Here is a 27,187-nt window from a genome sequence, read left to right on the forward strand (position 1 = left end):
CCCCCCGAGGAACCACGAAAGCATTGCCCAGCCACCACAACATCAGACACCAACACAAGAACAACACCAGGAAATACACAGCAACAACGACCAGGTCCACCTTGACGGAGAAGGCCCTAGGAAACCCCAGACACTCTTCCCCCCCATGGATCAGTTGTTAGGCGTAATGGTGCAGACCATGAACCTCGTCATGGAAATGATGAAGGAATTCAGGGAAGCCCAAAAGCAGAACACACAGATCCTCGCTGCCCTTCAGGCAACAGTCCAGCAGTCGCTCCCCTCTGCGACTTCCTCAGTAGTATCAAAACCCCATCATGGATAGACGACCAAACATCCAAGGCCTGACAATGTGCATCTTTAACGCAGACGGCATTGTTAATCAAGAGGTCGAGTTCAGAGAACTCATGAAGCAGTTCTCCATCGACATATGCATGATGGGGGAAACCCACCTAAAACTGGGAATAAAAGCGACAGTCCCCAACTATGTTAGCTACCGTAAAGACAGGCCAACCCAAGGCAGAGGAGTGGCCATATACATAAAAAAAGGGATCCCCCACCACCAGGTATTCTTACCAGCTACCAACAAAATTGAAGCAGTGGCGGTGGAAGTAACCACTGCCACTGGACCCCCAACAATTGTTGCAGTCTACCGACCCCCACATGACCAGATAGATGAGGGAGACATAGCTGCTCTAGGGCAAATTGAAGGCAAACTCGTAATAGGGGGAGACTTCAATGCCAAACACCCTGACTGGAATTCTAGAGTAACCTCCAGAGCAGGCGCCAAACTGCAACAACTAGCGCGCACCCACCACTTCGAAACATGGGGTCCAGTCGAGTCCACACATTTTCCGAAAAACGGAAGCAGGCCCGATGTGTTAGACATAGCTCTCACTAGGAGGATCGCAGGATTTGTGACCGCAAGGACAATCAACAGAATGTCCTCCGACCACAACCCAGTGATTCTAGAAGTCGATGTGGGAGAATGGGTAGCACTCCCACGGTACCAGACGTCTTACAAACGCACAGACTGGGAGCGATACCAAGAAACTGTCGCCTCTGATATCGCTCGCGCTCCGCCACCTACTGCCGAAACAGTAGAACGAGCGCTACAAGACCTAACAGGCACCATCTTGCAGGCAGCAGAAGAAGCCACCCCTCCACAAAGGGATGGCCCACCGCCGCAAATACAGCTCCCGGAACACTTGCTAGCTCAAATCCGTCACAAGAACAGAGTGGCAAAAGAGTGGAAGATCACTAGAAATCAGGCCACCAGGAGGCTGCTCAATCGTCTACAGAGAGAACTGAAGGTAGCGCTCAATGAGCACAGAAACCAGCAATGGCAAAACCGCCTCACAGCTCTCAAAGTAGACGATTATACACTTTGGCAAGCAACCAAACAATTCACAAAAAGACGCGCTAGGATGCCGCCACTGCACGGCGAGCGGGGACTGGTCTACAGCAATGCTGAGAAGGCCAACGCCCTCGCCGACTCCTTCGAGAAGCAGCTTCAAACGGCAGAACCCCAGGATGAAGAGCATGAAGAGGTAGTCAGTCGCCAACTGGCCGTCTTCCTCAATGCTGAGGTGGACCCAGAGGACGAACCCATACTTTTTGCCCCCGAGGACGTGGCAAGAGTAATCAGGTCCCTCCCTACAAAAAAGGCGCCAGGGCACGACAGTGTCACAAACCAGTTAGTCAAAAAACTCCCACCCACAGCGATCACACACCTCGCGAACGTCCTCAACGAGATTACTCGTTCCCGCGAGTTCCCAGCTTGCTGGAAACATGCGGAAGTGGTCGCGATACACAAACCAGGAAAAGACCCTCTATTCCCGCAGCACTACAGGCCGATTAGCCTCTTGCCAACACTCAGCAAGATCTATGAGCGCCTCCTGCTAAAACCCATACAAGAACATATTACCAGAGAGCAAATTCTGCCGGATTTCCAATTTGGATTCCGGCAGAACCACTCTGCCCCACAACAGGTCATGAGAATGGTCGAAGCAGCCACAGAGGGCTTCAACCACAGAGGCTACTGCGGGATAGTGCTACTAGACGTAGCCAAAGCCTTTGATTCAGTATGGCATAGAGGGCTACTCTACAAGTTGTACTCACAAGGGTTTCCAGGGAGCATAGTTCAGCTAATCAAGAGCTACCTCGCGAATAGGACTTTCTCCGTCAAAGTAGAAACTGCCACCTCCACCAGAAGGCGTATTCGTGCCGGGGTGCCACAGGGATCGGTCCTGGGGCCCGTATTGTACAGCTTGTACACTGCGGACACTCCAACGGCCCCCCTGGTGCACACCGCGCAGTACGCAGACGACACAGCCTTCTACACGAGAAATGCGAACAAGGACCTGGTCATTCGTAGGCTACAAAGGGTTTTAGACGACACAGAAACTTGGGCCCGTCGCTGGCGTATCACCATCAATTCGGAGAAGACGCAGGCAATGCTGATTACCCGCAGGCTCGGAAGGCGCGAACCTCCTCAACGTCCCCCCCTCCACCTCCACCTAAATGGAACCCAACTCCCCTGGCGCAGAACCGCCAAGTACCTTGGCGTAACCTTGGACTCTCGTCTTACGTGGAAACCCCACATAGACGAGGTCCACAGGAAGGCCTGCGCCAGAATGTCCATCCTATATCCTATCCTAAACACAACCAGCTCCCTTCCCTGCCCAGTAGCAGTAAATGTGTACCAGGCCCTGATCCGGCCAGTAATGGAGTATGCGTGCCCTGTCTGGGGATACGCGGCAAAGCAGCACCTGGACAAACTCCAGATGCTGCAGAACCGCGCCCTCAGAAGGGCACTACACTTACCTCTTGGATTCCCTACAGACGACTTGCACGCCGCAGCCGAAATCCCACTCCTGAGAGAGCGTTTCCAGGATCTGGCAAGGGCCTTCTACGAGGGTTCTTCCAGATCTGGAAACGCACTCATCCACTCCCTAGGTCGGTATGACATGTCCCGCGATAAGCACAAGCGCCCTATGACAATCTTCGACGACTAAGTCGAAGAGAAAATCCCAACACCCAACCCATCATCCTGTTCCTTCCCATACAATACCAAACTTCTCGCCTACCTCAGGCAAGTACCAGACACACTCACAACAATCATCACAAATCACAGACACTAAAAACTATAGAAAGATCACACACACACGTTCACAGGGGAGTAAAAGCCAAAAGGCTACAGACTCCCCCTCACACTTCCCCAAAGAGGGGAAAGCAAAAGATGAGTGCAGGCAGGCAGGCAGGCAGGCAGCATCCTCACACTTCGCCAGAAGATGATGGGTACGAAACTCATTGAAACGTTGCGACAAGACGACGCCACCACTCGGCTGATAAAACGAGAAGAATTCATCAGTGGAATACGCCGAGAAAGACTGAAATCCCATGTCTGCAAATAGCCATTACAGTCACTTGGGCCGGAGGATCCAGTCCATTCCAAGTAAATACAGTCCACACAGTTATGGGGCTACCACCAGCTTGCACAGTGCCTTGTTGACAACTTGTATCCATGGCTTCGTGGGGTCTGTACCACACTCGAGCCATATCATCAGTTCTTACTAACTGAAATGGGGACTCACCTGACTAGGCCACCGTTTTACAGTCGTCTAGGGTCCAACCGATATGGTCACGAGCTCAGGGGAGGCGCTGCAGGCGATGTCTGTTAGCAAAGTCACTCGCTTCGGTCTGTGGCCATAGCCCACTAACACCAAATTTTGCCGCACTGTCCTAACGGATGCGTTCGCCGTACGTCCCACATTGATACCTGCGGTCATTTCACGCAGTGTTGTTCGCCTATTAGCACTGACAACTCTACGCAACCCCGCTACCTTCGGTCGTTAAATGAAGGTCGTCGGCCACTGCAATGTGCACGTTGAGAGATAATGTCTGAAATTTGGTACTCTCCGCGCAATCTTGACACTGTGTGGATGTCGGAATATTTAATTTCCATGCGTCTAGCTCCAGCTACCATTCCGCGTTCAGAGTCTGTTAATCACCATCGTGCGGCCATAATCAAGTCGGAAAACTTTTCACATGTATCACCTGAGTGCAAGCGACAGCTCCGCCAACGCACAGCCCTTTTATACCTTGTCTACGCTATACTACCGCCATCTGTAAATGTGCATACCGCTATCCTATGACTTTTGTCACCTTAGTGTAAGTCGCGCGATGTTTCGACAACCTGTCACGTAAAGTAGAATAAACAGGAAGCATGAACGCTCCCTTTGTCACAAGCAGAAAGCTTGTGGCCCGCAGTAAGCAAGACGTCATATTGTTCTTGTCGTGTTGAGTAGAAGACCCTATTCGGTGGGTTTTATGTTATATCTTATATTATATGAATCCGCGCTGTTTCTAAGTACCAGGATATTGCATGTCTCGAGAACGAATTATTATTGGCACGGCTTTTAGTTGTAATTCGACGGGGAACGTCATATTTGAGGTTAAAGAATTTTCGTATTTAGTTATAATCGCATTAAAACTCGTGCGTTTTGTTAAAATTAAATGTGAATTAATAACATGTCGGTGATTATGGCCTATAGACGACAGTAAGATAAAATACAGTCATTCATTAGGAAGCTACACCCTACTGTAGGTAGTAGAGACCCTACACTATAGAACAGGGATTAGGTCGACATAGGATTCGAGTCCTGTTAGGTATAGTTTTTTTCTCCACCTTTGCGATTTCCAAAAGGTTGAGACTTCCCTACGAAGTTAACAAAAATAATTTCTGTAGTATTTGATGCTGCGAGAAATGTAAGAGTTTCTCCATAATCAGTGAGTTTGTTCGATTTAGCGAACTTTTATAAGCTGGTGTCCTTACTGACAGGACATGTGTCTTTCCTTTTTGTCTTATTTTGTATTCAAAGTACTGACTTTTTTGTGTTTTTACACCACAGAAAGAACAATGTGACTGGAGCATAGACAAGGAAGAAAATGTGCGTTTCAACACAGCTTAAAATGTCGTATGTTGTTAGCTGAATGTTTGTATGTGAAATTTAATGTAATATTATGATCACATACAGACTATTTTTGTCCTGGTTCAGCGTGATCTGGAAAGAATCTTTTCTTTTTTTCGCTTGTTGAACGAAGTTGTCCCTATCTCATTGGTTGCAGATTCGTGGAATTTTCGTCAGTATCGAGTCGACCTCACTCAAGTAAAATCTGAAACTTCTTCATAGGTATCAACAACTAACAGAAATAATGTGTTTTAGCTGAGTCTCAGGTAATAAATCTTCGTCGTCGAAAATTCATTTATTTGTCTTTGATGAGAATAATTCTTTCGTACTAATACAGTGATGATGAACATATCCTTCATTTGATTAATAGCTCATTCAAGCATCCGTTTTCTGTCATGAACAAGCCCAGAACAGAAGAAACCCCAATAATCTTAGTCTTAATTGCTACGATCATGCTCTCCCAGAGATATTATTTAACCGTTGTTTCCTATTGTGAAGGCAGTCACTGAGTACTGTCTTTGGTTCTTTCTCTCGCTAGGCAGGTTTTACAAACAACCAAATTGTAGAGAAATGATATATTACAAACTAACGTAGGAACCTGGCCCGCGTAAAGCCGACAACTGTCGCTAGAGAGCGCTGAGACCGCAAAATCACGTTAAGCACATCGCCCCCTCTGCCAACTGCCCTGCATCTCGTGAGATCGGATATCGCGTCCGCGTGTACGTCAACGCTAGCTGTCGACGGCTAAGTGAGCGATAACAACTTCTGTTGCAGGAGGCAGCAGCGAAGCAACCTGGCGCGTCTATGATGAGTAGTGTTGGGCCAACCAAACCAGAGAAGCAGCACGGGCCAGAGGGGGTGCCGAGTAAGGAGTGCGAGATCCAGGCTGCGCCGCCGGCACACAGGAGCGCTGCAGACCTACAGTCCGATGTTGGCAGCGAGGAGGCGGCCGAGCCCCGCAGGCCCAACCTGAACCTCCTGTCCTCGGGCAGTGCAGGCAGCCTGCTCCAGGCCAGGGCTGCCAACTGCTGCTGCTGCGTCTTCCTTGCCAAGTTCCCCTCCCGCGCTACGCGCATAGACATCATCTCTCGAATTACCTTCCCAATCGCCTTCACCCTGTTCAACTGTTTCTACTGGTACACGTACTTATTCACTGAGGAGGAACCGTAATCGGGCCTTGTTGCTGCAGTCCTATCTGGACCGCATTAGTTTCCTGGAACTTAACAGATTCTAAATTTTTACACGATCTTATATCTGTGATGCGTTTACTACAAGTATTTTATAGTAATCAAAGTTTTATTCTAGCGTATTTTGGAATACAGTATCAATCGAATGTTTCGATTTATCTTCGCCGAGGAAATAAGGTTTTCTGATGACCCACGAATTCTTGAGATGCTCATTCTACTAGTATCTCACATTTATCGCTAATAGAGTACAAGCAACCAGACATGATTCACTATTTTCTTTGGGGCTTACAACCTTCCCCTTACGAACTAGCCATTTTTAATGGTGTTTAGTGACTGGCAGTTATATATATGTAGCTTACTTTTCACATCGAAACTGATGAAGGATGTCTGCGCTCTGAGTGTAGGTCGAATCTACTTTTTCACCCCTGTTTCACACATTTCTGCTCAACGTTCTTATCTTAAACATCAATTAACTTTGATGTTAGATATAAAGTAAACAAATAAAAATTGTTTAGGACGTGACGTTCAATAAGAAAAATAATTTATACCGTTTCTCTGTTCATGTTATTTCTATGTTTTTATATGCTTATTTCAAGGAGGTGGCTTAATGGCTGGGTGCAAGTCTTTCAATTGGTTACAAATTCGCCGACTTGTATGTCCCTAATGTAACCAGTTACCCAACCGGAGAAACGAGACCAACAGCTTAACGTGCACCCGCGTGTCTTTTCAGGCGACTCCTCCCATCGTCGAGAAGTGAAGGCTAGCTGAGAGGCAGAGTGAAAATTTCCGTGTTCGGGCAAGGAATCTATCCCGCGCCCTCACGGTTTAAGGGTGTGTGGTTTACTACTAGACACTATGCCCTACTTTCTGGCGATGATTTAGACGCTTCAAATATTTTTGATAAATAACTCTACGTCACTTTATTAAAACCACCAGTTTCGATCAAACGACTGACCATCATCGGGTATAAAAAATCCTTAGTTACGTGGCATTTGTCTAGTCACGATCATTTGTATCTAGATATACTAAGTACGTCCAACTCACAGAATATAGCAAGTATCCGATTTGTAATTGGGGCAATATGTTAACAGGGCATATCTCATGGTCATATGAAAGTGTTAAGCGTTACTCCCCGTTAACATATTTCCGAATGTATAAATCGGGTACTTTGGTGTATTCGAGGCACTTAATGTGTAACGTTGATCTAGATTCAAATGATGCAGATTGAAGGCATCTTTAACTCGATGATGATCTGTCGTTTGACCGAAACCATTAGTTTTAATAAATTCGCATGCAGCTATTGTGACAAATAACGATTTTTCTTATCTCTCTAAGAACCATTTGTAGTAGTAGTGATTAAATAAAAACAAACCTTTTTCTTTAGTGTATACGATCTTGTAGTATTTAAAAAACGAGAACAACACACCATGCATGCGTCAACGCCTTTTCGTTCCTTTTCACAGGGTATCGTCCTCGTATCAAACATATTCAGATGTTTCATTTCAAGTTCATATGAATAATAATAGAAGTATTCATCATGCAAACATGAACGCCTTGAAGGAAAATATGTGTTTTAGTACAATGATCATCTGATAACAAAATATATGGTTTTCGTGTGCATAATAAAGAACAGAAACAATAGCAACTTACAATGTGAAACTAATTTTCTTGCTATTTCATGATTTTCATTATATAACTCCAGAAATAATTAAATCGGTTTTGAATGAAGTTGCTGTGTTCAAGCGACTTATCCGATCAAATGAAGTTTTAATGTTCAATAAATGTCGTCACTTACCTAATTACAATAAATGCTCAATGTGAAGAAACTGAGTTGTTCCTGATTTGTACCTTTCCACTTGTGCAAAATTTATTTCCTCTAATTGTCTTGGAGACAGGTGTTACTTGGTGTACAATTTGTTTGCATTAAATTCTATAGGATGGAGTTTATTCGTGCATATTCTATGAGGTCAAAACAGAAATATAACTTCATTAGCAGAAATTTTTCTTCACATTTGAACACTCACAACTTTCTTCGGTGCATTTCAAAATTTTCTGTAGCTCTGTACCTAACCCTATAAAGATATCAGGTAGAAATATCGCCAGCCGGTGTGGCCGAGCGGTTCTAGGCGATTCATTCCGGAACCGCGCGACTGCTACGCTCGCAGATTTGAATCCTGCCTCGGGCATGGATGTGTGTGATGTCCTTAGGTTAGTTAGGTTAAGTAGTTCTAAGTTCTCAAATATTAAGTCCCTTAGTGCTCAGAGCCATTTGAACCATTTTATTTGTAGAAATGCCCTTCTTCTTAAATAGATCATCCTTTAAGCGGGCGATGATCATTCTTGGCATTATCACACAGAGGGTATCTGAATAGTATTTATTATGACTGCATCATAAGGAATAATGAACACATTGTCACCCAGACAGTAATTTTGTGCAAGAAATTGTAAAGAAATAAAAAAGACAGAGCTGAAGTGGACCAACCGCTCATCATACGTGAGTAGCAGTCCAGATGCGCCTTGTATTCACACAGCAGATGACGGGTTCGAGTCTGAACACATCTCATTCGCTCCATTGTCTTTAGCATAATCTGCAGTTTCGCATCAAACATTGCATAGTGATTTGGTAGGCGTATCCTAAGGACAGACACAATCGAGGAAAATGATGATGCATCTAACCACACCCACATTCTGGACCAATCACGTACAGCGCCTTAAAACTATGGATTTACTTAAAATATTATAAACAGTGACCCGAAAAACTCAGTACCTTCTATATCTCGTCACATTTAAATTCAAACTGAACCTTTTGAGGGATCAAGGTGGAAATTTGTTAATGGCAGTCATACCTACCGGTTATCAGCTCCGCCATACGTTGCCATTCTGAAAAGGGGAGTGTCTGAAAAGTGAGTCACCGATTTTGATCAAGTTTTGGAAGGACGTTCTATGTTGAAAGCAAAGAGACACGTCTTTCGGTTTCGGCTGTTTGCTACACACCCCTAGTTTTGTGAAAAAATCAAGGTCAAAGGTGATGACGGAAAATCGTATTTTCAGCGCTACACATCTAAAGATCGTATAAAAACAAACATTTTTCTTGGTATAATATGCGGTCCAAAGTTAATAATGTTAGAGTTATTAATATTTTTGTGTTTTCATGTTGTAGCTTGGGAACCCGTCATCCTATACGTCTAGCAGAGCGAGGTCGGCGGTCAGTCGCTCAAGACATTGGAGTACCAAACCGCTGGTGGGTGCTTGATTCTTGGTCGTCGCATCTGAAAATATTCTGATAATCAGAACACTTTTCTTTGCCTTTTTTAATAAAATTTTGGTAGGCGTGATCAATAAACATATAATTATATATATAGTTATTTTCATTGTGATAAATAGCGTGCTATGATAGCACTTTTGTAGATGCTGATACTAAACCGATATGCACCGTTAGAGTGATAACACCGAAATGTGCACCTGTTTCTCAACCGTGTGACGTTCACTTTTTCCGACAGGTAAAGAATTTCACCACATGACTCCAAAATCGTGAGACATCACAACAGAGCAGAGAATTACAACATTGGTCAGATGCTACCAAAATTCATGCATTGACACGGAACCAGTTATTCTCATCTCTCCTTCACGACATGCTTTTATACGCTTGGTACGCCTGAAAACTGATAGATCTGGTTTTACCAACGTGAATGAGATGTTTTCCACTATCAGAGTAAAACTTGTCAATGCGTCGTTATTTCGTTGGTCTGTTGTGCATGCTGCGAGAAATATTTATGTTCTGCCTGTTTCTGTCTACATCTACATAGATACTCCGCAAGCCACCGAACAGCGTTTGGTGGAGAGTATCGGTGCCACTACTAGCCATTTCCCTTCCTGTTCCACTGGCAAATAGAGGAGGGAAAAACGACTAACTATATGCCTCCGTATGAGCCCTAATTTCTCGTATCTTATCTTCGTGGTCCTTACACGCAGTGTATGTTGGCCGCAGTGGAATCGTTCGCCAGTCAGCTTGAAATGCCAATACTCTAAATTTTCTCAATACTTGTTCTCGAAAATAACGTCGTATTCCCTTCAGGAATTCCCATTTGAGTTCCCTAAGCATCTTCGTAACACTTACTTTTTGTTCGAACCAAATGGTAACAAATATAGCAACCTGCCTCTGAATTGCTTCAATGTCTTCCTTGACTCCGACCTCGTACGGATCCCAAGAACTCGAGCGCTACTCAAGAACAGGTCACCCCAGCGTCCTATACGCGGTTTTCTTTACAGGTGAACCACTCTTCTATGATACGTTTCATCCCACTGATTTCGAGAACGCTCTGTAATAGATGATCAGTTATGGTTATGCAATAATGTACATCAGGTCCTTTCAGTTACTATGCATCATTATGAAAATAACTTTCAATACGCTATACATATTTATTTCATTATTATACCATATCTGCCCACATTTTATTTTAAAAAAATGCAAAGAAAAGTATTCTCACTGTTGTTGTTGTTGTTGTCGTCATTCCAAAGACTCGTTTTATGCAGGTCTCCATGCTGCTCTATCCTGTTCACGCCTCTTCATATCTGGGTTACTACTGCAACGCCTACATCCCCCAGAATCAGCTAACGATTTTTTCCTCAGTACTAAACTGATGATACCTTACTGTCTCAGAATATTTCCTATCAACCGAGACCTTCTTCTAGTTAGGTTGTGATACCAATTTCTTTTCTCTCCGGTTCTGTTCAGTACATACTCATTAACTTTCATCATTCTTCTGCAACACCACATTTCAAAAGTTCCTATTCTCTTCTTGTCTAAACTGTTTATCGTCCATGTTTCACTTCCACATATGGCTTCACTCCATACAGATACTTACAGGAAAGATTTTCTGACACTTAAATCTATACTCGATGTTAACAAATCTCTCCTCTTCTTCAGAAATGCTTTTCTTGCAGTTACCAGTCCTCTCTACTTCGGTCATCATCATTTAATTTGCTGCCCAAATAGCAAAACTCATTCACTACTTTAAGTGTCTCATTTCTTAATCTAATTCCCTCAACATCATCTGATTTAATTCGACTACATTCCATTATCCTCATTTCGCTGTTGTTGATGTTAATCTTACATCCTCCTCTCAAGACACTGTCCATTCCGTTCAACTACTCTTCCAAGTCCTTTACTGCCTCTGACAGAATTACAATGTCATCTGCAGACCTGAAAGTTTTTATTTCTTTTCCTTGGACTTTAATTCATACTACAGTTTTTCTTAGGTTTACCTTACTGTTTGTTCAACGTACAGCTTGAATAACATGGGGGAAAGGCTGCAACCCTGTGTAACTCCATTCTCGAACACTTCCTCTCTTTCAAGTCCCTGGACTCCTTTAACTGTCATCTGGTTTCTGTACAAGTTGTAAATAGTCTTTCGCTCCCTGTACTTTAACCCTCAAAATATCAAAGACAGTGTTTCAGTCAACACTGTGAAAAGCCATCTCTACGTCTACAAAAGTTACAAACGTATAAACCTATCTTCTATGAGAAATCGCAGGGTCAGTATTGCCTCACATGATCCTACCTTCCTCCGGAATCCAAACTGATCTTCCTGCGGTCGATTTCTACCAGTTTTCCCATTCTTCTATAAAGAATTTGAGTTAGTACTTTGCAGCCATGACTTATTAAACCAGTAGTTCCGTAATTTTCACGCCTGTCAGCACCTGCTTTCTGAGGAATTGCAATTACCACATTCTTCTTGAATTCTGAAGGTGTTTCGTCTGTCTCGTACATCTTACTCATCACACAGAAGAGTTTTGTCATGGCTGGCTCTCCCATTGCTACCAATAGTTCTAACGGAATGTTGTCTATTCCCGGGGCCTTATATCGAATTAGATCTTACAGTGCTCTGTCACATTCTTCAATCAGTATCGTATTTCCCGTCTCATCTTCATCTACGTCCTCTTCCATTTCTATAATATTGCCCTCTAGTTCATCTTCCCTGTATAGATCCTCTACATACTCCTACCACCGTTCTGCTCTCCCTTCTTTGCTTCAGACTAGTTGTCCATCTGAGCTCTTGATATTCATACAGGTGATTCTCCTTTCTCCAAAAGTCTCTGTAATTTTCTCGTAGGCGGCATCTATCTTTCCCATAGTGACATGTGCTTCTCAGTCCTTACATTTGTCCGCTACCCATTTTGCACTTCCTGTCAATCTCATTTTCAGACGTTTGTGTTCCTTTCCGCCTACTTCATTTACTGTATACTTATATTTTCTCCTTTCATAAATTAAACTGAATAGCTCTTATGTTACCCCTTATCTTCTAATAGCCCTCGTCTTTTTACCTACGTGAACCTTTGCTGCCTTTACTGTTTCATCTCTCAAAGCTACCCATTCTTCTTCTACTGTATTTCATTCCCCTATTCTTGAACAGTTTATCCAGGTCCCATCTCCTTAAATTCCCGCCTTTTGGCAGTTTCTTAATTTTTAATCTGCAGCTCATAACCAATAAATTCTGGTAAGAGGTCACGTCTGCCCCTGGAAATGTCTTACAGTTTAAAATCTAGTTCCTAAATCTCTAACCATTATATAATAAATCTGAAACCTTCCGGTGTCTCCAGGTCTCTTCCACGTATACAGCCTTCTCTCGTGATTCTTAAATCAAGTGTTAGCTGTGATTAAATTATGCTCTGTGCAAAATTCTACTAAGCGGCTTCCTCTTTCATTCCTTTCCCCCAATCCATATTCACGTACAATTTTTCCTTCTCTTCCTTTTCCTACTGTCGAATTGCAATACCCTACAACTATTAAACTTTCGCCTCCTTTAACTGTCTGAATAATTTCTTTCATCTCATCCTACATTTCTTCAGTCTCTTCAACGTCTGAGGAGCTAGTTGTCTTGTAAACTTGTACTACTGTGGTTTTGTGTATATCTTGGCTACAATAATGCGTTCACTATGTTGTTCGTAGTCTCTTATTTGCGTTTCTATGTTTTAGTCATTATTTAACCTATTCCTGCATTATCCATATTTGATTTTGTATTAATAGCTCCTACTTCGAGCGAACTTCACTAACTCCCACTATATCTAACACCTTTTTTTAAATTTTGTAACCTACTTGTCCGATTAAGGGATCTGCCATTCCACGCTCCGATCCGTAGAATGCCAGTTTTATTTCTCTTGATAAAGACACCCTTCTGATTGTCACCGCCCGGAGATCCGAATGGGGGACGATTTTACTTCCGGAATGTTTGACCCAAGAGGATGCCATCATCATTTAACAATACAGTAGACCTGCATGGCCTCGGGAAAATTACTCCTGTAGTTTCCCCTTGCTTTCATCCGTTCACATTACCAACACAGTAAGGCCGTTTTGGCTGATGTTACTAGGGCAGATCAGCCAATCATCCAGACTGTTGTCCCTGGCCCCTGCAACTACTGAAAAGGCTGCTGACCCTCTTTAGGAACCACACGTTTGCCTGGCCTCTCAACAGATACCCCTCCGTCGTGGTTGCACTTACATTACGTCTACCCGTAGCGCCGAGGCACGCCACACTCCCCACCAACGGCAAGTTCTATAGTTATCAGAATATTATCAGATATAGTGAAAGAAATACCGAATGAAGAAAAGAAACGACCAAGAATGGAATACGGACTTGGTAGTTTAATGCCTTGACGCCTTGACCGACGACCTCGCTTTGCTAGTAGTGTGAATGACGGGTATCCAATGTATAACATGAAAAGACAGAAACGTTAATAATTCGAACATTATTAACTTTGAGCCGCACACTACATTAATAAAAATATTTGTTTTTAGACACTCTTTCTATGTATAGCACTGAAAATAGAATTATCCGTCATACCACGACTTTTTCGAAAACTAGGAAGTATCTAGCAGAAAGTTGGAACACTCATGTCTTTATTTTAAATACGGAACGTCCTTGCAAAATTTGATCAAAATCGATGACCCACATGTCAGACCGTCCTTTTGTCAGACTCCAGAATGGTCAGCCGACTGCAGTCTAATTGGATTGCACCATAAGAGCTGCCACTCCATTTTTACTGAGGGTTGTTTAACCGGTGAATATACAAGACGAAGTGCTAATCCGATGCTCTCACCGTGCATTAAATAAAGCATTTTGATATACTGACATATCATGTAACGCAGCCATTAATCGAAACAAAAAACTCTAAAAGATAAGAGCCGTTTGTTCACAATATCTTCCTATCCAGAAATCTGAGAAAGTGAGGCGTCTTATCTCTATGTCCTTCAAGACAGGCAATCATGTCAGTTTCTCGTCAAATACACTAATGAGACAAAACATTATGATCATCTGCTTAATAGTTTGTTTTTCCTTCATTGGAATGAAATAAATCACTGATTCTGCGTATCAGGGATCCGACAGTTTTCTCGCAGGTTTGTGGAGATATGTAGGATTAGACGTCAACGTATAGGTCATGTACCAGGGCTGTTCGGAAAATAAGGTCCGATCTGTCGTGAAATGAAAATCATAGTGAAAATTTTTTATTCGCAACAGTTAGCCACACCTTCCAGCTACCTCTCTAAATAGTCGTCGCTCCGACTTAGACATTTGTCGTGGCGTTGTACAAACTTTCCAGTATCCTCGTCACAGAAAGCAGCCGCCTATGCTTTCCAGCGATTCTGTACGTCGGTCTTCCTTTCGTTGTTTGTGCCACAATGTTGTCTTCGTAGCCACCGGTTCATGTGAGCAGAGATGAACAATGGAGGGAGCCAATTAAGGGCTTATCAAACACTTCCCACCGAAAACGCTGCAATAGCGTCTTCTTTTCCCCTGCAGAATGCGGCTGAAAATTGTCTTGAAGAAACGCGTGTCATTTGTGTTATGTGGGCTGTATAGCTTTAGGCGAAATCTCTCACCAGGTCCACACACTTGGCGGGAGACACTGTTGTTTTAGGCATTTCTACATGATCATCTTGGGTTCTGAACTGCAAAGAGCGACGTGAAGCGATTGATAGGCACGCTAAAGACACAGTGGTTTCCATTTCGCGCCTAATCGGACCTTACTTTCCGAATACGCCTCGTAATTCGCTTAAATAACGAGCAGCTGATTTGCATACGCGGTGATGGCACCCTGTAGCGCCGCTGATGGGTTCACAGCATTTACATCAGGCGAATTTGCTCGCCGAAACCTCAAAGTGAGTGCATTATAATGCCCCTCAAACCGCTGTACCACAGTTCTGGCTCCGAGACACGGGCAGCTATACTGCTGATAGATGACATCGCCGTCGGGGAAGACACCAAGCATGAAAGGATGCAGGTGGTTCGCAGCGTTCAGAGTGTCTTGGAGTACTACCGCAGGTCCCACGCAAGCGCAGGAGAATGTCTACCATAGCATAATACTGTTCCCAGCAGCTTGTGACCGTGTCGCCCCGCACGTCTCGAGCCGCCGTTCACCTCGATGATGGCGTTTGTGGAGGCGACCATCGACCTAGCGTAGCAAAAATAGCTTTCCATTGATCGATGGTGGAATCCCTATGGTCCTGTGCCCACTGAAATCGTAACTGACGATATTGTTGGATTACCATGTGAACACGTAGGGGTGGTCTGCTGGCGAGCTCCACGTTCAACATTGTACTATGAATGGTGCGATACGAAACTGTTGTGCGTGCGCCAGTATTGTGTTCTTTCGGCGGAGATGTCACAGGTCACCATCTATCTTACTATACGGAGTAGACAAGCCTGTGAACCCCATGTTCTGTGAAGAGTCGTGGACGTTCAACCATTTAGCACCTAGTGGTGGTTTCACTGTCCTTCTACCTCATTCCGTATATGCTCACAACAGTAAAACGTGAACGTTTGACAAGCTTCGCCGTTTTCCAGATACTTGTTCACAGGCTCAGCGTAATAATAATCTGTCCTTTGTCAACGTCGCTTAACTCAATGTATTTCCACATTTTCAGCCCACATCTTCGTTATAGTGATCCGTCTTCAATGTCTGCTGCGTTCAGATACTTTATTTACCGCGTCACGTGCGCGCAGCGCCAACAGGCGGCTTCCAACGTCGCGGTGGGCAGTGGTCATAATGGTCTGGCTGTTGAGAGTATAATGTCGTATACTAGTTAGATTTGTGTTTGCCATCTTTCAGTTGTACTAGTGATAGATTAAAAACTGGTCGGTCATGATTGAACGAAGTACATGCTTCCTTCTATATGAATAATTAAAATCTGTGTTCTTTGTCCTTTCCTCTAAGTTTTTAAGTTCACCAGCAGTTTTGGCTGTAGTTACGGGAGCAGATGATGATCATAAAATCTTAAAGTTAGTACTTCTTCTGTGTGTGGTAATGAGTCATATTTCGTCCTGGAGGAGTGTCAGTCTAGGCAATCAATGCAACATGAAGTTTGCGGTCATCTTGTGTTCACCATGAAGAAAAGGTTGTATTGGATGAGAATGGAAGAGTAAAATGTTTGTTGGTGATTTGTCTGCTGAAGTGTTCCTGACCACACTGTGTGTCATGCAAGTGTTGCTAATCAAAGCAGTTTAACCGTGGACCGTGGCAGTGACAGTTTTATCAGAGTCGTTTACTGACGAGACACTGTAACCCATGCAAAGTCCATTAGGTTTATACTATGTGCATACACTACTGGCCATTAAAATTGCTACACCACGAAGATGACGTGCTACAGACGCGAATTTTAACCGACAGGAAGAAGATGCTGTGATATGCAAATGATTAGCTTTTCAGAGCATTGACACAAGGTTGACGCCGGTGACGACACCTACAACGTGATGACATGGCGAAAGTTTCCAACCGATTTCTCATACAAAGACAGCAGTTGACCGGCTTTGCCTGGTGAAACGTTGCTGTGATACCTCGTGTAAGGAGGGGAAATGCGTACCATCGCGTTTCCGCCTGTAATAAAGGTCGAATTGTAGCCTACCACGACTGCGGTTTATCGTATCGCAACATTGCTGCTCGGGTTGGTCGAGATCCAATGACTTAGCAGAATATGGAATCAGTGGGTTCAGGAGGGTAATACGGAACGCCGTGCTGGATCCCAACGGCCTCGTATCACTAGCAATCGAGCAGTCGAGATGACAGAAATCTTATCCGCATGGCTGTAACAGATCGTGCAGCCACATCTCGATCCCTCAGTCAACAGATGGGGACATTTGCAAGACAACAACCATTTGCACGAACAGTTCGACGACGTTTGCAGCAGCATGGACTATCAGCTCGGAGACCATGGCTGCGGTTACCCTTGATGCTGCATCACAGACAGGGGCGCCTGCGATGGTGTACTCAACGACGAACCTGGGTGCACGAATGGCAGAACGTCTTTTTTTCCGATGAATCCAGGTTCTGTTTACAGCATCATGATGGTCGCATCCGTGTTTGGCGACATCGCGATGAACGAACATTGGAAGCGTGTATTCGTCATCGCCGTACTGGCGTATCACCCGGTGTGATGGTATGGGGTGCCACTGGTTACACGTCTCGGTACTCTCTTGTTCGCATTGACGGCACTTTGAACAGTGGACGTTACATTTCAGATGTGTTACGACCCGTGGCTCTACCCTTCATTCGAGCCCTGCGAAACTCTACATTTCAGCTGGATAATGCAAGACCGCATGTTGTAGGTCCTGTACGGGCCTTTCTGGATACAGAAAACGTTCGACTGCTGCCCTGGCCAGCACATTCTCCAGATCTCTCGCCAATTGAAAAAGTCTGGTCAAAGGTGGCCGAGCAACTGGCTCGTCACAATACACCAGTCACTCTCTTGAGGAACCGTGGTATCGTGTTGAAGCTGCATGGGCAGCTGTACCTGTACCATCCAGGCTCTATTTGAGTCAATGGCCAGGCGTATCAAGGCCGTAATAACGGCCAGAGGTGGCTGTTCTGGGTATTGATTTCTCAGGATCTACGCATCCAAATTGCGTGAAAATGTAATCACATGTCAGTTCTAGTATAATATATTTGCCCAATGAATACCCGTTCATCATCTGCATTTCTTCTTCGTGTAGCAATTTTAATGGCCAGTAGTGTACTTAGGTAAGCGGCCTGCCCTAAAATATCCGAGACTGATTTTATACGCATCGTAAAAGCGACGCCAGCGCAGTAACGACGGTGGCATCTTGAACTGACAACTGTGAACAATAGAATGATGTGCTATCGACCGTCCGGCCGCTGTGGCCGAGCGGTTCTAGCCACTTCAGGTCGGAACCACGCGGCTGCTACGGTCACAGGTTCGAATCCTGCCTTGGGCATGGATGTGTGTGATGTCCTTAGGTCAGTTAGGTTTAAGTAGTTCTAAGCCTAGGGGACTGATGACCTCGGATGTTAAGTCCCATAGTGCTTAGAGCCATTTGAACAATTTTTTGCTATCGACCAGTCAGCAAGCAGTGACAAATACTGGACGTTCGACCATAGTGTGACAACGTTGTTGCATCATGACTTGCAAAGGAGCAACGGACTGAACATCTCTAAATAAACTGTTCCAGACATTCTCCAGAAATGTTTCAACAAGGAAGCACGCCTCGAACCCGAAAAATCACAGGCGCGTGGACGACTGCCGCATCTTGACTGAAATGAAAAATGCGAACGACTTTTTAGAAGAAATCATCACAACTGACGACACTTGGTGTTGCGAATACCAACCTACGAAAAACGGAAAAATGCTGAATGCATTTCTAATCGGTCGCCAAGACCGCAGTAGGTGAAAATGTGACTCACGAATCCAGCAACATCCCAAAAAGGGATTTTTGACAGTTTCACTAGGTTGTATGAATCTTCTGTTGCTTAAACTAAATAGGAAGAGACTATATAGAACACTTTTACTGGATGAGAAGGTAAGTAAAACACCATCTTAACATTTCTCTATTTTTCATTAATATAGTCTCTAAACTCTTTGTGTTGACGTGGTATGGCGGTATGTCATATATCGTGAACTTCTACTGACTGCTACATCTTCCTGAAATGACACCTGCAGGTAAATCGAGGTTGCAAGAGAAAAATTTCTTCAGTCCATACCTGGCCAACAACAGCTTATAATTCCAAAAACTTTGCTCACAAGGAAATAAAATTATACAATATTTCTGCTGATCCGTTGTTGGAGAATAGGAACAAATGACGTCCAAAATTCTAACAGCATATGACGACTGCAAATCACTTATATTATTTCTAACGCGATCACCGACAACAGCCCTTTTCATGTAAGAGAGTAGACCACTTTTACACAGCGGTGACGAGTGACCTCGAATAACTGACACCTTTCAAACTCAGAGTGGTGGAAATTACTCATATCCTAATCACTTACCTGTATTACAATGACCTCCTGGAAACGATCTGAAAATCGCTGAACGCTACTGGCACGGTCCTACAGAGGGAGGGTTGCACTTGTTTTGTTCCGATCTGAGGATCGTGTGAGTTAGTCACATAGGGATTACCTGTTTATCGTCAAGTTCAGTCCATCCCGCAATGTGTCACTTTGTACGTACAGAAATCATTACAACATTGCGTGTAGAAAATGAAAGAAAACGGTGGCCTACCAAAGATCGACCACTGAACATAAGGATTTGTTCCTTTTCACTCCAATATAACTAATACTAATGAAAAGGATTAATGAAAGAAACTAGAATGTCTCAGTTTTTTGGAGCCATAATTATGAAGCACTTCAGCATAAGGAATCCCTCTTTCCTAACGTTTATCCGTCGTACAGGGTCCACCGTTTCCCTGATTCGGTAAATTTATTCTATTTAACTCGGTGACCGGATGCTCTTCCCATCGCCACAGTCGCCCGTTAACCTAAGGGACGGAAGTCGTATGCTCCCGGTCTGTTTGTAAATCGTGTAAGCCGTGCTCTGCGTGTTATCGTATTTTAATTGTGCCTGTATTGTATTTATGAGATGAAGACAGGGGACTACCCTAGCTTTCGCTTAAACGAGTGTGGAAAACTGCCTAAAATCCACACCTGGTAGTTAATCCGCCTCGCGGATTCAGTCCGGGTCCTGCTCGCCTCCAAGACTCGAAAACTCAGAAATGAAAATTTAGGTTTCTCTTGATGTGAACAACTTACACTTTATAGGAATAACTAGAGCCCACAGCCGAAGTGCTCGGTGGGACGGCCTCCAGTCAACACAAGCGTTGGAACGCAACGAATGATTAGAACTGATTTCTGGGTTTGTTGTCCTCATTGCGACTGCACAAAAACTGGGCAAGCTTAAGCCGCAGCCTGAGTTAAAACACGGTGCAGTAATGACGTGATTGAAATGCAACACTCCGTATCTTTCTATTTACCTGCACTAGAAGAAATACACTCCTGGAAATGGAAAAAAGAACACATTGACACCCGTGTGTCAGACCCACCATACTTGCTCCGGACACTGCGAGAGGGCTGTACAAGCAATGATCACACGCACGGCACAGCGGACACACCAGGAACCGCGGTGTTGGCCGTCGAATGGCGCTAGCTGCGCAGCATTTGTGCACCGCCGCCGTCAGTGTCAGCCAGTTTGCCGTGGCATACGGAGCTCCATCGCAGTCTTTAACACTGGTAGCATGCCGCGACAGCGTGGACGTGAACCGTATGTGCAGTTGACGGACTTTGAGCGAGGGCGTATAGTGGGCATGCGGGAGGTCGGGTGGACGTACCGCCGAATTGCTCAACACGTGGGGCGTGAGGTCTCCACAGTACATCGATGTTGTCGCCAGTGGTCGGCGGAAGGTGCACGTGTCCGTCGACCTGGGACCGGACCGCAGCGACGCACGGATGCACGCCAAGACCGTAGGATCCTACGCAGTGCCGTAGGGGACCGCACCGCCACTTCCCAGCAAATTAGGGACACTGTTGCTCCTGGGGTATCGGCGAGGACCGTTCGCAACCGTCTCCATGAAGCTGGGCTACGGTCCCGCACACCGTTAGGCCGTCTTCCGCTCACGCCTCAACATCGTGCAGCCCGCCTCCAGTGGTGTCGCGACAGGCGTGAATGGAGGGACGAATGGAGACGTGTCGTCTTCAGCGATGAGAGTCGCTTCTGCCTTGGTGCCAATGATGGTCGTATGCGTGTTTGGCGCCGTGCAGGTGAGCGCCACAATCAGGACTGCGTACGACCGAGGCACACAGGGCCAACACCCGGCATCATGGTGTGGGGAGCGATCTCCTACACTGGCCGTACACCGCTGGTGATCGTCGAGGGGACACTGAATAGTGCACGGTACATCCAAACCGTCATCGAACCCATCGTTCTACCATTCCTAGACCGGCAAGGGAACTTGCTGTTCCAACAGGACAATGCACGTCCGCATGTATCCCGTGCCACCCAACGTGCTCTAGAAGGTGTAAGTCAACTACCCTGGCCAGCAAGATCTCCGGATCTGTCCCCCATTGAGCATGTTTGGAACTGGATGAAGCGTCGTCTCACGCGGTCTGCACGTCCAGCACGAACGCTGGTCCGACTGAGGCGCCAGGTGGAAATGGCATGGCAAGCCGTTCCACAGGACTACATCCAGCATCTCTACGATCGTCTCCATGGGAGAATAGCAGCCTGCATTGCTGCGAAAGGTGGATATACACTGTACTAGTGCCGACATTGTGCGTGCTCTGTTGCCTGTGTCTATGTGCCTGTGGTTCTGTCAGTGTGATCATGTGATGTATCTGACCCCAGGAATGTGTCAATAAAGTTTCCCCTTCCTGGGACAATGAATTCACGGTGTTCTTATTTCAATTTCCAGGAGTGTATTACTTCACAAATTACAGGAAAGTGATCCGTTCCAAGAATGCTCAAAGTCTTTTCTGTGAACAGAATACTGTCCAGTCGTGTCACAATTTCCCTACAACAGTTTTTTTTCTTTTGCCGTCGGTGTTATCTTTGTGGCACAATCATGATGTTAACGACAGTGTGGGTTTAGTTAGGTTATTCAACAACCTTCATAGCGGAGATGAGACCGAGGAGCTCTCCTTGGTTGGGATGACTGTTCCATTGCAACAGGTTGGTAGTTTTTGTGTATTTGGCAGGATTGATTTGCTGAAGTAGCAACTTATTACTTTTGGTAATCAATTCATTTATTATTATTACCAACTCGTTTGTTTATTGTGGTATCAGACCAAAACCCCTTAACAGAATGTCAGATGCTTTCAATAATCACTGAGATTAACCTTTATCAAAGACGAGTGCTTTCATTGCCACTCGGTCTGCCACTTGGCCTAAATCATGAATCATCAAAGCTTTGCAATAATCGACTATTAGTCAAGGGCCACTTGCCACATAGTACAATAGACAAGTAACAATCAATAACTTGTTAATTCTATTGACTGAAATTCCGCTGACTCATTTTTTTTTATTTTTTTTTTTTTAGACAGAGACAGGTAGTCTCTGTTCATTGCGATTCCAATGAATACTGAAAACTGCTGCTTGGCTTGCAATTTCCGGGTGTCCATCAGAGTCTATCACCGTCTGCTCGTAGTTGAAGTGTCTATTGCTCCATCAGGCGCTGCTGAGAAGCGTTGATGCTCAGATTCAGCAATCTCTACTCTCCTTTACTCTGCCCCTTTGAGCTTTTATTCCGTTCTACAATGATTCTGAGTGCACACAGCCCTCTGCATATCTGTCGAGAATGTTCCCCTTGGAGTCGGCCGCTGTGGCCGAGCGGTTCTAGGCGCTTCAGTCCGGAACCACGCTGCTGCTACGGTCGCAGTTTCGAATCCTGCCTCGGGCATGGATGTGTGTGATGTCCTTAGGTTAGTTAGGTTTAAGTAGTTCTAAGTTTAGGGGACCGATGACCTCAAATGTCCGACCCCGGTATAGTCTGTCTGTAAACTGAAGAGCGAGCAGCGTTTTTGGTGGGGGAAGTGGCCTTTCGCAGAAGAACCCTGCCACTGGCCTACAGGGCAACCCAAAATCAGTTGCCCGTTACCTGTCTAGCGGTGTAGTTCGGCGTGCTGTGATATACATCGTTTCTGTTCGTGGGATCTTAGTTGCCAATCTCAGTCAGTTGACTTTGAGTACTCACTGATATACTTCAGTATCCGGAAGTGATGGATAATCGCCCTGCATTGCAAGAAAATGTGCAGAATACGAAGGAGATATTTGCGCAGAACGAGCGTTCGATCGTCTCTAACGTAATTACAGCTTGTGTTAACGAGGCTACATAAAAAGAGCTGTTGGCTAATATTACCAGTCCCAATCAAAGTGCTGAAGTTTATGCAAACGTCAGCCTCGCCAAAATAGGATGCATAAGGAAGGAACGCGAAAACAAGGCGCATGGTTTACTGGAATCGCCGCGAAGAAAAACTAATAATTTAGGTCGGAAACCCATAGTTATAGACAGTTTCACAAAATCGGTCATTCGACAAACGATGAAGGACTTTTACATAAACCAAAAAATAATGCTCACATTACAGAAATTACTCACTGGCGTGAAACAAAAAATACATTTTAGTTGCAGAAAGATGTTTTACACAAGACATTGTGTGAAATGGGATTTACCTGGAAATACTTTTCAGACATGTTTACGAAGACAATGACAAAAAAAGCAGGGCGAATCGAACTAATACAACACACGTAATTATAAATTTCTGATTAATTTTTAAACACTCTCCGTGTTGCAAGAATTGTTAAATTTTAATGCAGCCCTTCAAAGAAAACTTCTACCTTTTAGTAAAAACACAATGTAAGAACAAGCCTTAAATTCTACAGACTGATTGCACTATATCTGTTTCGTCATACGAATAGAGGAACATACATTCATATGAATAGGCATTCGGTTCTATGTTTGTAGTAGAATCCTGACTTCCGTTCTTATGTTAATATTATTTACTCTATAATGTTTTGTTTCGAAGAAGCTATCGTCTTTTGTTTTCCTTGTACTCTTAACGCATTTGTCTAAAAATAAACACAGACAGGACGTATCTGTATACGGCGTCGCCAAGATTTAAAGCGCACGCCACGACAAAGACTGTACTACGTTGTGGACAGCCTGTAGAAGCGCCGTGTGACGTAGCAGGGTAGGCAGAGTGGGGACTCGCGCGCTCGCTCTTCAGTTTACCGACAGACTATAGCTCAGTGGCTTGCCGGCACGGTAGCTCAGCGTGTTCGGTCAGAGAGCCGGTTGGCCTCTGTAATAAAAAACTGAGTGGAAGGATCAACCACCGAACTTGAACAGGATGTCTTGCGACGTCCGCAACGACCAAACACAACGATCAATAACGAACAAAATGCAAAAAAAAAAAAGCTGTCAGCGCGACAGACTGTCACTCCTAAGGGCCCGTGTTCCATTCCCGGCTGGGTTGGAGATTTTCTCCGCTCAGGGTCTGGGTGTTGTGTTGTCCTAATCATCATCATTTCATCCCCATCGACGCGCAAGTCGCCGCAGTGGCGTCAAATCGAAAGACTTGCACCAGGCGAGCGATCTACCCGTCGGGAGGCCCTCGTCACACGATATTGTTATTATAACCTCAGATGTTAAGTCCCATAGTGCTTAGAGTCATTTGAACCATTTTTATTCCGTTGGAAGCTTTCCTCTACATTTTAGCACTTTAATGTTTGTCTATCATTCTATCTCCCACTAGAAATTCCTCCATTATGTGCATTGGAAGATTACCTCTGACACCTGTGACATCGACCCTCGTCTCCTTGGTGAAGCGTCAAGAATAAACGTCATTGGCATGTTTGGTCAGCTGCTGAGAAGTAAACAGCTTTCACTTTCCTCCGGACTATTATCTCATCCTGTTCGTCATCTGTCTGTTCCAAGCGCCTGAAAGCAGTGTCCGCTTCTAGTTACAATCTAACATGTAATTAACATTATTAACATTTTGTGATCTGAAATGTACTGGATATTTTTAATGTTTTCTGCCGTCATGACAATACTGGGTGTTACAAAAAGGCAGAAGTGTACCCGTAGAGGCCAATCAGCTGCTGATAGTGCCTGCACACGCTGTACATGGTACGGAAACAACTGGTTCTCCCGTAGCACTCTCCATACAGTGACGTGATCAACGTTACCTTGGCAGCAGCAACTTCTCTGACGCTGACATTAGGGTTATCGTCAACTGCACGAAGAATTGACTCGTCCATTGCAGGTGTCCTCGTCGTTCTAGGTCTTCCCCAGTCACGAGTCATAGGCTGGAATGTTCCGTGCTCCCTAAGACGCCGATCAATTGCTTCGAACGTCTTCCTGTCGGGACACCTTCGTTCTGGAAATCTGTCTCGATACAAACGTACCGCGCCACGGCTATTGCCCCGTGCTAATCCATACATCAAATGGGCATCTGCCAACTCCACATTTCTAAACGTTGCACTGACTGCAAAACCACGTTCGTGATGAACACTAACCTGTTGATGCTACGTACTGATGTGCTTGATGCTAGTACTGTAGAGCAATGAGTCGTATGTTAACACAAGCACCGAAGTCAGCATTACCTTCCTTCAATTGGGCCAACTGGCGGTGAATCGAGGAAGAACAGTACACACTGACGAAACTAAAATGCCCTCTAACATGGAAATTAAGCGTTTCCGGACACATGTCCACATAACGTCTTTCTTTATTTGTGTGCGAGGAATGTTTCCTGAAAGTTTGGCCGTACCTTTTTGTAACACCCTGTATACAGGTACTATCTCTAGATATAGTGCATGTTAACTGAATAAAGATACGTTCGTAAATGGTCACTATAGCTGAATAAACAATTGGCAGGCTTTATATGTAAAACGCCTCAAGTGCGTATCCATGTGAATTTTTTCTTTCTTTTTCACCATAACAGACACATTCTTTTGTCTCAACAATTTGTCGCCCGTGCGATCCTCCACTGTATTATGTGAGACATATTTCGATGATAAACGCAGCTAATTTCGCATAGAAGATACTACGGAATTTTGGCTGCAAATCAATGACAGTCGCTTCGGTTGGAGAATGACCTCCCTGCAATCGAGAAATTTAATTTAATACGTCTTTAAACACAATATTTGGGAATTATTCTTGCAATCTGATATTACTCGCTAACAGACTGGCAGTCTGTCACGAGTTAGGTCTGCAATTACAACATTCGTTCTATAACAGCCATTGACAATGCACTAGCAAGGTAAAATAACTGCAGCACTTAGTTTTCAGTCGACTCACGTTACTCATGCACTATGCCACGACGTCTGCAGGCTATGCGTGACTGTGTAATTTCTCTTGTGTAGGAAGGGAATCTGACTACGTCGGAGGCCGGGGAACGATGTGGCGACCCTGAACACACTGCACGACGATGGATAAAACGTTATCGAGATACTGAAGAATCCAGTAGGTGTGTGTTAACTACACTTTGACTTTTAGCAACACCCGTACAGGACAGTGAACTTGTCAATAAGTCACGGCAAAATCATTTTTTAAACGCGTTGCAGTTAAAACATACTACTGTGTTTACTGGGTCGGTGAACGCGGTTCGGCACCGTATTCAGTATGCCAGACCACATAGGAAACGTGTACCCATCAAGGAGAGACTCCGTGATGGTCATCGACTCTACCAATTAGCATCTGCCGAGGACAATGTCAATAGTGACTGGTGGAACGTGATATTTACCGAAGAACTGGTATTATCCTCGTCGAATGATAGTCCAATACAAGCATTCAGGCTGCAATGTTCTCATTTCAACTTCAAATACATCCGTGAGTCATCTCACAATGGCCGTGTGTCTGTGGCATTTTGGGTCTGGATGTAAACATGCAATACTTCACGTGATAGATGATCTGCTTGATGCTGCCCATTATATTCACATCATAAGTAATATTATGGTCCCTCTAGTGTGGCATCTATGTCCTAAGGGAGCAATCTGTATCCAGCAAGCTCTGTCTCCGACACAAGCGTCAGCTAAGGAGCAGGAGTGGATTACAGAACAGATCAGGATTTTTGTTTTCTATTGGCCTCCTCCTGCTTCAGACCTAAGCTTATGGACAGAGACTCAACAAGACATGCGAGAAAACTGTCCCGACGCCGCGTCAAGAACTCGTGATAAACTGTGGAATGTATGTCACTGTAGCTACCTGGGAGGAGGGGCAAAAAATGGACAGACACTGAAGTGGAATGTCTTTGGTGAG

General features: G+C 44.7%; 1 protein-coding gene across 1 annotated transcript in view; it reads left to right on the top strand.

Moving 5' to 3' along the window:
* The window catches only part of LOC124775151 (glutamate-gated chloride channel-like), a 176,943-nt gene extending 170,576 nt beyond the window's left edge, over positions 1 to 6,367 (top strand). The window contains exon 10 of the mRNA XM_047249994.1: positions 5,745 to 6,367. Coding sequence (XP_047105950.1) covers positions 5,745 to 6,140 — 396 coding nt within the window. The 3' untranslated portion in view covers positions 6,141 to 6,367. The remainder of the gene's footprint in view (positions 1 to 5,744) is intronic.
* Positions 6,368 to 27,187: the final 20,820 nt, after the last annotated feature.

Source organism: Schistocerca piceifrons, chromosome 1 (assembly GCF_021461385.2).
Source record: "Schistocerca piceifrons isolate TAMUIC-IGC-003096 chromosome 1, iqSchPice1.1, whole genome shotgun sequence".
NCBI lineage: Eukaryota > Metazoa > Arthropoda > Insecta > Orthoptera > Acrididae > Schistocerca > Schistocerca piceifrons.